The sequence below is a fragment of the Frankliniella occidentalis genome, unplaced genomic scaffold (genome assembly GCF_000697945.3).
Source record: "Frankliniella occidentalis isolate FOCC.00 unplaced genomic scaffold, Focc_3.1 Scaffold89, whole genome shotgun sequence".
In the NCBI taxonomy this organism is placed as follows: domain Eukaryota; kingdom Metazoa; phylum Arthropoda; class Insecta; order Thysanoptera; family Thripidae; genus Frankliniella; species Frankliniella occidentalis.
The window spans coordinates 549,608-562,159 of NW_026267218.1; the positions used below are offsets into that span (position 1 = coordinate 549,608).

The window sequence follows — 12,552 nt, forward strand, 5'->3', positions numbered from 1 at the left end:
AGAGGGGGTGGCCCGCACGATATGACTCTCGTCAGCCGCTAACTCGCCGCGAGTTAACGCGATGCGCGACTTCGTGACGGCGATAAACGCGCCGCGGCGCGGAGAACTTTTCCGTTATTACTTTCCCATTTACTCTGAAAATGCTGCGCCCTGCTCTGTTACAGTATATACTTTTCCGACATGTCACGCATTCTCATTTCAAAATTCTCGCGGGCGCCGAGGTATGGGCGGGGCGCGCGGTTTCCGGTGGCGGCCGTCCGTTCTGCTGCTACCGCTGCGGTCGCTTTCGCTGACGCGCCCCCTATTCCGCCCCATCCTCACTCGCTTCCTAAACAACAATGGAAACGATAAAAACAAAAGGGGATGCGTTTATAAAAGACTTTGGCGGGTGGAAAGATGATTGAAAGGAGATCACGAACATGACACGTTAGCCGATGTGCGGGGCTGGCTGAGGTGGGGGCGGTCTGGGGCGGAGGCGGGCAGGGGCGGCGGCGGTCGCCTTGCATCTGGTGTGGGGTGTGCACACCAGCAGCGGCGCCTAGGGCGTTTTTCACCATCCTCAGAACTAACAGCACTAACGACAGCAGCAACAACACCAACAAACAACGCGCCAAAGAGCCGTCGGTAACAATCATTAATCATAAAAATAAATTTAAAATTTTAAAAACTAATAAAAACAAAATTAAGAGAAAACGATAAAACGAAAGGAGCGAAGGCGACCACGCGACGAGACACCTACCCCGGTAAGCCATAATCAAAATAAAAAGTGTTCCTGGGTACGTGGCACTCGCCATAAGGCTTGCTGCGGTGCCGCACTCTAAGGTGTGCCGCTCACGACCGTCATGGCTTGTTAGGCCGGCCGGCGCGCCGCCCCCGGGCCGCCCCCGCACCACCACTGTGCCGCCCCTCGGCCAGTGCTGACGTTGATGGAGGCAAATCATAATGAGTGTGATAATTGCGTCTAAAGCAGCAGCAGCAGCCGCGGCGGGACGGGTTGGTGTCAGTGAGGCGCCGGGGTCAACAGCCCAACTCTGCTCCCCCTCGAACAAGTGTGAGGGTGGCCACATGTCATGCATGGTTTCCACAAGAAAGGAGTTCCAGCTATACCCTGCCTGCCTCAAATGTAAAAAAAAATAAATAAAATAACGAGAGACTTGAAAATGACAAGTGGGCTTGGCTAGAAATCTCCCCAAAATGTTAATATAACAGCTCCGTTCATTCTTTATTTTGGGGGGATGCGGTGCGGGCATCTTGCAGTAGTAGAAAGCCACGTATGTGTTCCCGATCGTGTGTGTGTGTGTGTGTGTGTGTGAATGTGTGAGTGTGCGTGCGTGCTGGCGAGATCATTCCTAACACTACACCTGTGAAATCGATGATAGCAGCGGTATGGTCGGAGAGCGCGCCCCGGTTCAATCGCCGGCGCCTCTCACACACCAAAGCGTGTGTATTATGTCGGAGGGTCAACAACTCTGGGAAAGAGAAGTTAGTGAACGAGGCGACCGAGAAATGATGGAAGGTGGAGGAGAAGCGGAAAAAAAAATATGATGGAAATAAAAAGAACGTTGTGAAAATGGGGAGGCGATGGTCGCACAGCACGGCAGTACTCGGAAGCTCCGCGAGCGGCTCGTGGTGCCCAGGAGGCGGCCGCGGCGAGCACCAAAGACGAACAAGGTTTTTGTGAAGTCCGAGCCGAAATCAACGCCTGTCCCGGAGGTGATCATAACACCAGCCTGCCGCCCGGATACTTCACCACCGACACCGGGGGAATTACCGGGCGCCGACCGGAAATGAGGAAATTTCAGTTGCTGTGGCCGAAGGTGCGCGGGAGATTTGAACAACAGGAACAAGCCAGTGCTACAACCGTGTCGGGTGATTTCGCAAATACATCGTTAATTACTGGCAAGCTTGTCATAGTGTCGTCTGGTCTAGTCTAGCGTTATTAGGACGTCGTTTTCCCTCTGTGAATGGCAGTGCCCACCCAGTGCCCCTCATGTCAGTACTCCTTGCCCGACGACGACGACCCCGGGGCCAAAAGGACGCTTAAAAACGCTCGACTTTTCGCGCGTCCATTTTCGTTTTGTTTTTTGTTGTTTTCACGCCGACTGCCCGGGCTGTTGCCGCGGTGGCGGCGCTGCTATGGCGAGGCCCATGGCGTAATGATAGGGCCCCTAAATGACAGCTCCCCTCACCTCCACGCCCCGCGCCGCCACACGGCAGGTGTGCAGCGAAACGTATTCATATCACAGAGCTAGTCGTTAAAGGACAACAAAGTGTTGCGATGATGGTCCAGTCTGTCTGGCACAAGCCAACTGCTCCTGCCTCATGATTGATGGCATAGCACATGCAGGCCGCCGTCAGCTTTTGCAAAAGGGCATAATTAGCCGATTTTGCTTTTATTATTAAAAATATATATATGTATATAAATACAAATTAATGACACACACGTATGTGCTAAGGTTGAGGTAGAATTCATACAAAATATAGTTTTGGTAATTCTGGGGACAGGGTATAAAATAAATACTTTACTCATCACCTGCTAAACCAGGAGGTCGTCTACCCCAGGCGTTAGACACACACACACACACACACACACACACACACACCGTAGCAAACACCAAACACATTACGACGAGCACGCCCCAGACTGGAACTGGGGCGGGACGGACGGGTCGGGCCCCTTGCGCTGCTGACTCCTAGGCGTCGGCGGCGTCGGCAACATCTCTCACACAGAGAGGTGACAAATTAGCGATACTTCACACCTCAGCAGCTCGGCCCGAGCCTCGCCCTGCCGCTGTGAGAAAAGCCATTTCCAGACGGCTCGGTCCAAGCACCCTCCCGGACACGCCCCCCGGCCGGGGCCAGGCGCGCTGATGGCCTGCGGGGCCTTGCCCCCGAGGGACCGTACCCAAAGCGACGACACGGTACGCCGAGCAGACGAAAAAATAAAATAAAAAATTGGCGTTGTTTGAGCAGTTGGCACCACTGGCACGCGGGTTCAAAGTCGCGCGCGCACCAAAACCTGCGGTATGGTGGCGAGGTTGGCCACGCAGTGCCTGATGAAGAGGTTGGCAGTACTGCCCCCCGCGCAGTCCCACCGCCGCAGGTAATTACGAGTGATGAATTCATGCATAAATGTACAAGGCGGTGGAGGCCCTCCTGCTCAAGCATACACACATATTTCCTTTTTCCCCCTTCTCCCTCTCTCTCTCCCACTCACTAGCCTCCTCTTCCTCCCGCTCCTACACACCTTTCATTTTCGCCCGCGCATTTATTTTACGAATAATGAAAAGAAAACGGAAGAAATAATAAAGGTAGCGGGGGCGGGGAGTGGAGGGTGGGAAGTTAGCGACGTGGAAGGGAGAAGAGGGGGGGTGGGGAAAATTGGTGGGAAGAAACCGCGGACGGCACGACGGAGGTGTGAAGCACTGATAGCAGGGGCAGAACACGCACGGGTGTTGCGGTTACTCGTTCACATTTACATACCCAGAGCAGGTTCAAAAATTTGCAAAAAACTGTTTTTTTTTTCCGCAAATCTGTTTTTTGATGGGTTGGCATTTCTAAACGGCCACGCAACGGTATGGGCGACGATGGGCAAGTGCTGCTCCATCAGACAAATATCTCCGGAGCAAACGCGTGCTGAGACAAGGTTCCAGAGATCGAGAGCCAGAGGTCGAGAGAGAGAGAGAGAAAGACCGATGGACGCAGAGAGACGGCGAGAGCGACGGCGAGGGGGGCGTGGCTGCTGGGCGTGAATACAGTCAGTAATATAGCTGCACCATGCGTGTTACCGGACTGCACCTCAAAGGGGCCGCCTCTCTCTCTCTCTCTCTCTCTCTCTCTCTCTCTCTCTCGCTCCCTCTCTGAAGCGGCGCGTTAGGGCGGCAGCGAGAGAGGTTTATAAGGAAGGTTTGGGGGCAGGGCGGCAGGCCCGCCGGGGCGTTCGGAAACCGCAACAAACTCGCCGACCTTCTCTGCCCCCCCCCCTTTCCTCTCTCTCTCACTCACACACGCCTTTGCAGGAGCGACGACACACACTCACACACACAGACAAGCACACGGCTGCTGCTGATGATGCCGCCGTCTTGTTGACAGCAACTCACAGCCGAACTCACCCCGTACAGGGTGGGTGGGTCCACTTTGTAAACACGACATTAACAGCAGCAGCACGATGCTACTTTTGCGGGAGAAAATAATTTCTCCGAGTCCTTTTGGCGAGCGCTGCGTCCACGTGCAGCAGGGACTTCCCCGACATGCGCTGTGCGGCGGTGCGAGCGACGGCTCAAAGAGCGGCGCGCGGGACGCGATCGACTGCGCAATAATCGTCCCATTAGACATCAATAAGCGATACCATCTCTCTCTCCTCCCCGCCGCCGCCACTCACCTCTCGCCGGTCCCTAGTTTTTTCCCTTCCCCTCCCTCCGTCCTTTCCCTCCTCCTCCTCATCCCCTCCCCTCTCACCCGCGGCGGCGCGGCGCGCGCTAGATTTATTGCCGAGTGGCTGATCGCTGCCCGAATCATGATTCAATTTTGAAACCGCCGCCGCCGCCGCCGAGCTTGCCGCGCCTCCCGCGATCGCATCACACCGAGGCGGCGGGAGGCCGGCGGCAGAAAAGGTGGCAAAGGGGGCGGCAAAAGGTGGCGAAGTCGGCAAAGAAAACGGGAAGGGCGTGTCAGGAATAAAGCAGATGCACAAGGCGTGAGGGGCCAAGTAGAAGAAGGTGCCGCAAGGAGGTGAGTGAGGCGAGTGGAAGGGCACCAAGTAAAGTGGTAAGGTAAGGCACCAAGTAAAGTGGTAAGGTAAGGCACCAAGTAAAGTGGTAAGGCACCAAGTGGAAGGGCACCGCGGCAGGCGAGCAAGCACCACATGGGACAGGTACCAATTGAAACGGAAACAAAAGCAAGGGCACCAAGTGGAAGGGAAGTGGTAAGTGGGGCAGCAACCACTAGAAGTGGGGTCCACAAAAACCGTAGCGGGAAAACCAAACAAGTGGCAGGTCGAATATTGACGCAAAACCAAAACAACCCAATAAGTACCTAGGACACCCAAAAGGAACGGATTTAAAAAATATCGGGATAAAGGGGGAAAAGGGTCATGCAGAAAGGTTCACTAAACAGAGAGGTTCAGCTCATTTCGAAGTCCTTTCCCCTCGACAGACCACCTCACCCTAATCCAGCCCGCTCGCCCCGCTCTCACTCGCGGGGGTGACCGATGTCTCAATTGTGCAAATCTGTTATAAACGGAGTGGAATTAGGGTCATTTGTCGGCGCTCCCGAGGGGCCGAGGACGGCGTCGGGGGCGGGCCGGGCGGAGCAGCGCGCCGTGCTGGAGGGATGGGACGTGGTCACGAGAGGGGGAGGGAGCGGCGAGAGCGAGGAGAGAGAGACGGAGAGGGTGTGGGGTTAATCATATCAGTGGGCGCCAGTCGCGCTTGCACATTTATCGCCCCAATGCGTCCCGTTGCGGGGTGGGGTGGGGCAGGGTGGGGCGGGGCGGGGCGAGGTGGGGCGAAGAGCGCGGTGGGTTAATTTAACGCTATGTTTGTAGCGCTGTTGTGATTTCCTTGGGTCATGTAGCGGGTCGGGGCCACGTCAAGGGTCCGCGCTACCGCCACTGCTGCCGCTGCTGTTCCTCGGCGCGATTTTATCCCTCTGCTTTTCTCACTATCAGCTGCCGGTCTTGTTCCTTGGCACGGCGAAGCAGAGCGCCCCGGCGGCGGCGTAAGTAAAGTAGTTTGTTTGACTGCTTCTTTTGTTTCTTCTCTTTACTCTTGAAAGGTGTTGCAGGCGCAACTCTCTCTCTCTCTCCCTCCCTCTCTCTCTCGCGCGCGCGCTCTCCCAGTCTACAAATCCGTGCGCAAGGAACTCAATTTGTCGCTGACATATGGAAGAGCGATCACAGCGACAGAAGGCACAGGGACCCCGCGCGCCCCTGCAGGCCCGCTGCCCCACCAAGAGTGTGAGCGTGAAGTTTCTGTTTGTCACGCTTCGACGATCCAATCCGAAGGGTAGAAGGGTGGTTGAGCAGGACGACGGGCCCCAGGCCAGGGGAGGGAGAGGAAGCGAGAAAAAGACGGGAAGAGGAAGAGAGGAAAGGGAGAGAGGAGGACAAGAAAGAGGGAAATGGGAAATAGGACGAAAAAGAAACGAAAGAAAAGAGAAAGGATTGCGAAAGCGGTGAACGAAAGAAGAGGAGGACGAAGAGGAAGTGAAGAGGAAGAGGGAGGAAAAGTGAGGAGAGGGGGGGAAGGGGAGGAAAAGACGTCACCGGGAACGCTCCGAGGAAGCAGTGAAAGGGGGTGGTAAGCGAAGGGGAAGCACCGACGCGTCGCTCATCGCGTCACCCCAAACTTTTTCCTTGCACGACCAGGAGGTACACACGGAAGGCCTCTGGCTGGTCTAAAGGGTTGGCTTACAGTTGTCCAGTGTTTTTACAAGCCGGCACCGCCGTGAAGACGAGAGGGAGAAAAAACACGGCGAAAACATGATGAATACGTTAATGTAAACACTTTTGAGATTGACTTATGCGATAAGGCTCGGCTAAGCTGTGTCTGGCCTGCCACCCCGGCCTCTCACAGCCCAGCCCGGCCCGGCCAGCCACTTCCATGTTTATTCATGATTAATCGCTTGTAAAATTAAGATGCAATCCATTTCCGCCACAGCGGACCCAAATGACCAAACACGAGCGCAGCGAGGCCCACCGGCGGCCTCGGGCTGTTGGTTTTACGTGTCACCGATGGCCCACCGATACCCCTTATCTCTCCCTCTCTCTCTCTCTCTCTCATTCTCTCGGTGCCTCCCACCCCCTCTCCCTTCCTATATTCCCCTCTCAATTGTGCACAAAATGCAAGTGCCACCCGCCTCTAAAACACCCACAAAAAAAGGAAGAATCTTTAAAAAACATTTAAACACACAAAAAAAATAAACCCAAAAAAGTTCAAGTCATCCCGGCCCAGCAGTGCGATTTCATATTCTGATAAACTAAGTAATCCTGCGTTGATGACAAGCTCTTCCTAATGAGGGCGAGGATGCCCACCAAGGTCGGGAGGGCCTCCTCCTCCGCCAGCACCAGGAAGTCGCCGTGACGACGCGACGCGCGCATCGCTCTCCCGATCAGAAGGAGCGTCCCGCACGGCTGCCCCGCGGAGTGCAACCGGGGGCCGAGCGAGCAGAGTCACCTCGCCGATGACGACGGCGACCAAGGCGTGAAAGCCTTAAGAGGTTTTTTCTTTGTTTTTCGTACGAATTGAGCAGGAGCGTTGGAGTTGGGGCGGTGGGTGTGAGGGGGAGGGGTGACATCTCCGGACTAGCTTCTAGACAGTCACCGAACCCAGCCTCCCCTGCGATTTATAGAACAGCGCCCCCCCTCGACCTGTCAAAGATATGTCGAAGCGAGCGACAACAAAACTACACGCCTGCGCCCCTTTACTCGACCTGCAGGTGGTGGGATATGCGGCGCATCTCCGTGACGCGACATGCAGCGCGCGGCAAAGAAGAGATTTGGTTTCACACCGACGCGGAATACACGAAATCGGCCTATGTGTACGTCACTCGGTCGTCTCCCCGCCACCCCGTGTCCAAGCGATTCGGTCACAAGCAGCAGCGCCTGGTCCTGCTGACCAGCTGGCGCGCGGCGCGCGGCGCGTCTCCCCCAAATCCCCGGGGCATGAGGGTGGGGGCAGCGCGGGCAGACCCGGTCGGCGTCGACTTAGCGTCTGTAATGTGCTGTAAGATTAGACCCGATGCGCAGGCAGCGGCTTCAGGTTGCTGCTGCTGCTGCTGCTGCTGCCATACATCCCGAGCAGACACACCACACCCGACACTTGCCAGAGCAACACGCGTAGCAAGCAAGGGCGCGTCCGGGACCCCCCGAGGGACCCCCCACAACGACGGTACTCACCTCCCAGTCTTGGTGATGATCATCTCGGTGCCCAGGTCGTGGAACTTGTCCCAGAGCTCCTTGGTCTCCAGGTGGCAGTCGACGGACAGCAGCTCCGGGCAGTTGCAGTGCGACTTGTTCCGGAGCGCGGCGGCGGCCGCCTTGGGCGACGGCGACGGCGAGTCGCCGTCCTCGCGGTCGTCGTCCGCGTCCGCGTCCAGGTCGGCGTCGAGGTCGCCGTCGGCGGCGTCCCCGCCCCCGGAGGCCGAGCCCCTGGAGGCGGCGCGGTGGCCGCCGCCGGCCGGCCGGCCCGAGCTGCCGCCGCTCACGGACTCGGCCTCGGAGCACTCCTCCACGTCCACGTCCGCGTCCTCCTCGTTGGAGGGCAGGTCCTCGTCACTGCAACCCCCGCCCCCGCGACCCCCCGAGTCCCGCAGCTCTCTCCGCGATATCCGATCTGCAACACAGAGAGACACAAGGACGTCAGCAACAGGAAAACACCGCTCACGGACACCGGCACTTATAGCCCGACGCACACATTTTCGGCTCGGACATTCCTCCCAGGCACGTCGACTGCAGCCGTACGTGCGAGCGAGAGCGCGCGGCCGGGCGAACACCTCGAGCCATGAGACCGGCAATCTGGCCGTCGATTAGTGTAACACTATGGCCTAAGCGCCGCGCCCGCCGCCTTTGGCGTGGACGCCGCCGCCGCCTCCTGACCATAGGAGCCCCGCTCGTCTCTTTCAATTCTTCCACTTCTTCCTCCACTTGTCCAAAGCTGACGGACACGCCACGCCACCACACGGTTAGCGTGATGTCCACTGCACTGCTCCGGATGCAGTCAGCTCCAGTTGTCCTGCCCCCGGGCAGCGTCGGGCGGCCGCCGTGTCCGCCGCGGCCAGCGCGCCCCGCTCAGATTACAAGGCGGCAAAGAGCGCTGCTCACGCCCACCCAAACATCTCCCTTCCACCGCACAGCACGGCCGGCCCGCGCTGGACCGCGGGTGCGTGAGAGAGGGAGAGGGAGCGAGGGAGAGGGAGGGAGAGGGAGGGAGAGGGAGCGAGAGAGAGGGAACGAGGGAGAGGAAGAGGGAGATAGAGTGAAGAGACAGAGCGGGCGGGAGAGCGAGATATCGAAGAGAGCAAAATATCGAAGAGACCGAGATATCGAAGAGAGCGAGACATCGACGAGACCGAGATATCGAAGAGAGCGAGCTATCGAAGAGAGCGAGATATCGACGAGACCGAGATATCGACGAGACCGAGATATCGACGAGAGCGAGATATCGAAGAGAGCGAGATATCGAAGAGAGCGAGATATCGAAGAGAGCGAGAGAGTGATCGAGAGACAGAGGGAGGTGCATGATGCACCCCGTGCGAGTATGTGAGGTGCGCCCTTGGTGTGATCGACCCCCCTGATTATTCGCAGCTGAAGAAAGTGTTCCCGGCACGCCGCCGCTGGGCTGCTTGGCTGCCGGGGCTCTCTGCCCATAGCGCACACCAGACAAATAGCCATTTAAATCGTGCGCCGGCGGCCACAGGCGGGCGCGAGGGAGGATTATTTATCGCTCTGTGGTACTTCCCCGTGCGGTGGCGTCCGAGAGCGGCGCGCCGTGTCGCCTAGTGTATCGCGAGGGGCTCCAGGGCCGGCGCTTTCGGACGCCACTCCAGAGCCGCCCATACAGAGAGCCTTACACAACCCCTCCTCCTTTCGAAGTCCAGTTGGAAATATTTCCGTTTTTATCTCAATCTCGACAGATCACCCCCCACTACCAACGCCGCGCGCTGCTCTCTCACTGAGTCTGACCGTTCGATATCTCGCCGCCGCCATCGAGAAGAGAGAGAGACAGAGGTGAGAGGAGACAGAGACAGAGTGGGAGAGACTACCGCATCATGTGAGAACCCGATTGAATGAACCCGCCCCATTCACGGGGAATAGATACCCAGGGGCAACGCGTCGGCGCGGCGGCGGTGGCCGCGCGGGGAATTCAAAAACAAGAAAAAGGGTTCGACAAGGCAGGAAATAAGGAGGCAAACTCTTTAGAGAACCACAAGGGAGGGAGGGAGGGGGAGGGAGAGGGAGAGAAAGAGAAAGAGAGAGAGAGAGAGTAAAAAAGGGTAAAAGATCCCAAGTCAAAACCTCATTGCAGTTTCCCCAACTTGCATTAGCCAGACAGCCTCTCTCTCTCTCTCTCTCTCTCCTTCCCTCTAAATCCCGGGGCATGATCTTTAATTTGGCGTGGCCTGTAATCGACCTCGGTGCCGGCGCGGCCTGCCGCCGCCGCCCTCTTCTCTCCTCTCTCCGTACGGTGTGAAAAGAATAAGGAAAAAACAAGCGCAAGATGAGGCAATTACGATATAAAATAAGAGGAGGACGACACCTCGGGGCGGCGGGGCGGCGGTGCTGGCCGAGCACAAACCACGGTATTAACATGTTCGTGGTCCCCGCCCTGGGCACCGGCGGCCACGCCCCTGCCCGCGACCAAACTAGCGCTGAACACTGTGATTCTCTAGAAAACTACCGGCGGCGCGGCGGCGGCTCGGAGCAGCGGCGAGGTATGAATTTAGAGGCCGTGGCCGAGCGGGCAAGCGCGCGCGTCGAGCTTCAAGCAGCCGACACCGCAAGGCAGGGCAGGCCTACCAACGGCAGGAGGAAACCCTTCCCTGCTCTGCTCCGCCCCGCCCCGCCGCCGGGCTGCCAGTCTTGCCACTGTAACAGATGCACTGCCCCTTTGATGTGCGCCGCCAGGCCTCAGCCTCGCTCTGCTCTACTTTCAATGTTTCCCCCGTTGTGTTATGATGCGCTTGCTGCTGAGGCGCCGCCTCCCTTGATACAATTTTTTCTTTTCCCCCGACACCACCAACTCCTTCTTTTCTCTTGTTTCCACCGCCCGCCTCCCTTGGTCCTTACTACTGCTTCCACTACAACACTACTCGTCTTTCCTTTTCTTTCATCATTTGCGCCTTTGGGCGGTGCCTGCTCCCCACAACTCATCCAGTTTCGTCCGAATGTTTAATTATTAGTTTATTATTTGTTGGTTTTAAAAATGCTGGAAATTTACCTGGCGCTTTTACAACTGGCATGAGAAACTCATACAAAGCAGCCCACGTCAAAATTCGCACACAAAAATTCTCGCATAAAAATAAAACGACAGTAATGAAAAATAATAATTTATTAAAAAATCGCACAAAAATGTTACGCGTACTTTCAACGTGTGGATTGCTCACTTTGTTCAGTGGTCGGCCGGCACCGCGGCTCCAGGCAGCGCCCTCTGGGCACCGCGGCACGGGCCGGACAAAGAGGCGACCGGCTCGTAAAACGCGCCGCAGTTATGGGGTATTGTTCTCCAGGGGCCCGCCGCGGCTCTGCACACACACACACACACCTGACGACGCTCGCGGCGTTCGATTGGTACCAGGACGGTGGTGTACGTACCCCTCTCCTTGCTCCCTAAGGGTTTCCCCCCCCCCCCTTTCCTCCTTCCCCCACCTCATGGCATTTGACCTCCAACGTAGGGAGCCACAAGGGCTCCGCAGCGGCAGCAGCAGCAGTCATGAGGTACTTACAGCCCTTTATAAAGGAAGCCGACGCGGCGGCTGAAGAACAACAAGTCCGCGAGTATGGCACCATACCGTGAGGATGACTCCATCACACAGGCAGCGCGCGGGGTAACGTACTTAGTTTCTACAGTTTCTTATTTTTGTTGCCATCGCTCAACGTGCGGACTTGTAGACCGTCTTCTCTTCTCTCCCCTTGCTGTAGTGCGACTGGCAGAGAGGGGAGAGTTTTGACTGAAGTCGGAGGACGTAGCAGGGAGGAAAAGGTCCTACGTATACTCTACTGAGTGTGTGCCTCTCTGTTACGGTTACTCCCCTCTCTCTCTCTCTCTCTCTCTCTCACACACACACACAGATGCGATTGTTGCAACTTTAGGCCGGCCCTGCACCCGCAGTTGCACCGCTGCTGTTCACACGGAAAACATGTCGAAATAACAGCGCAAGGGGCGATGAGTTAGTTACCCGCGCGCGCGCGCGCACACACACACACACACACACACACACACACACATGAACACACACAGCGCAGGGACAGAAACGCATACACGCCGACGCACACACCTACGGCCGTTAAAACAAATTAAAATTTCCATTTTACCACCTGAAATAAACGAAAATTCTCATAATTTTTTTTTTCGCAAGGTGTGCACGTTGCGCTCTGCAGCAGACAGAGAGGCGTCCGGGGAAAAAGAGGGAGCAGTTCTTGGGCGGCCGCGGGGTGGAGCCAGAGGCAGCGAGCAGAACGGACACTAGACAAAGAAAAGGGCCCCATATTTGTTCAGGCATTTCTTACAACGACGTGGGGAAGACGACTGTATACGACATTTTTGGTCACATTATAAATGTACGACTCCATTAATAAGCCACACTCAGTCATCCCCAAGTAACGAAAGCAAATTAAAAGGACACAAAACGCCCTGATCTCAGGTCTCACATGTTCGAACATCAAAATAAAAGCTTGGACAATTTTATCGAGGCAACAAAGATGTTTCAGCCGAGCAGAGCCTCGCGCTGCTGAGCGGTCGGTCGGTGTGCTCGCTATGGTGTCAGACCGTTCGAGGGGGGCGGCGCCTCGCGTTGCGGAGAGTGGCATGGCGTGGTGGGGCGTGGTGGGGCGTG

The 12,552-nt window shown here is 56.8% G+C and overlaps 1 protein-coding gene across 1 annotated transcript in view; it reads right to left on the minus strand.

Moving 5' to 3' along the window:
- LOC113209361 (T-box transcription factor TBX20-like) overlaps positions 1-12,552 on the minus strand; it is an 84,358-nt gene that overhangs the window by 65,001 nt on the left and 6,805 nt on the right. Inside the window, exon 2 of the mRNA XM_052269319.1 lies at positions 7,898-8,333. Coding sequence (XP_052125279.1) covers positions 7,898-8,333 — 436 coding nt within the window. The remainder of the gene's footprint in view (positions 1-7,897; positions 8,334-12,552) is intronic.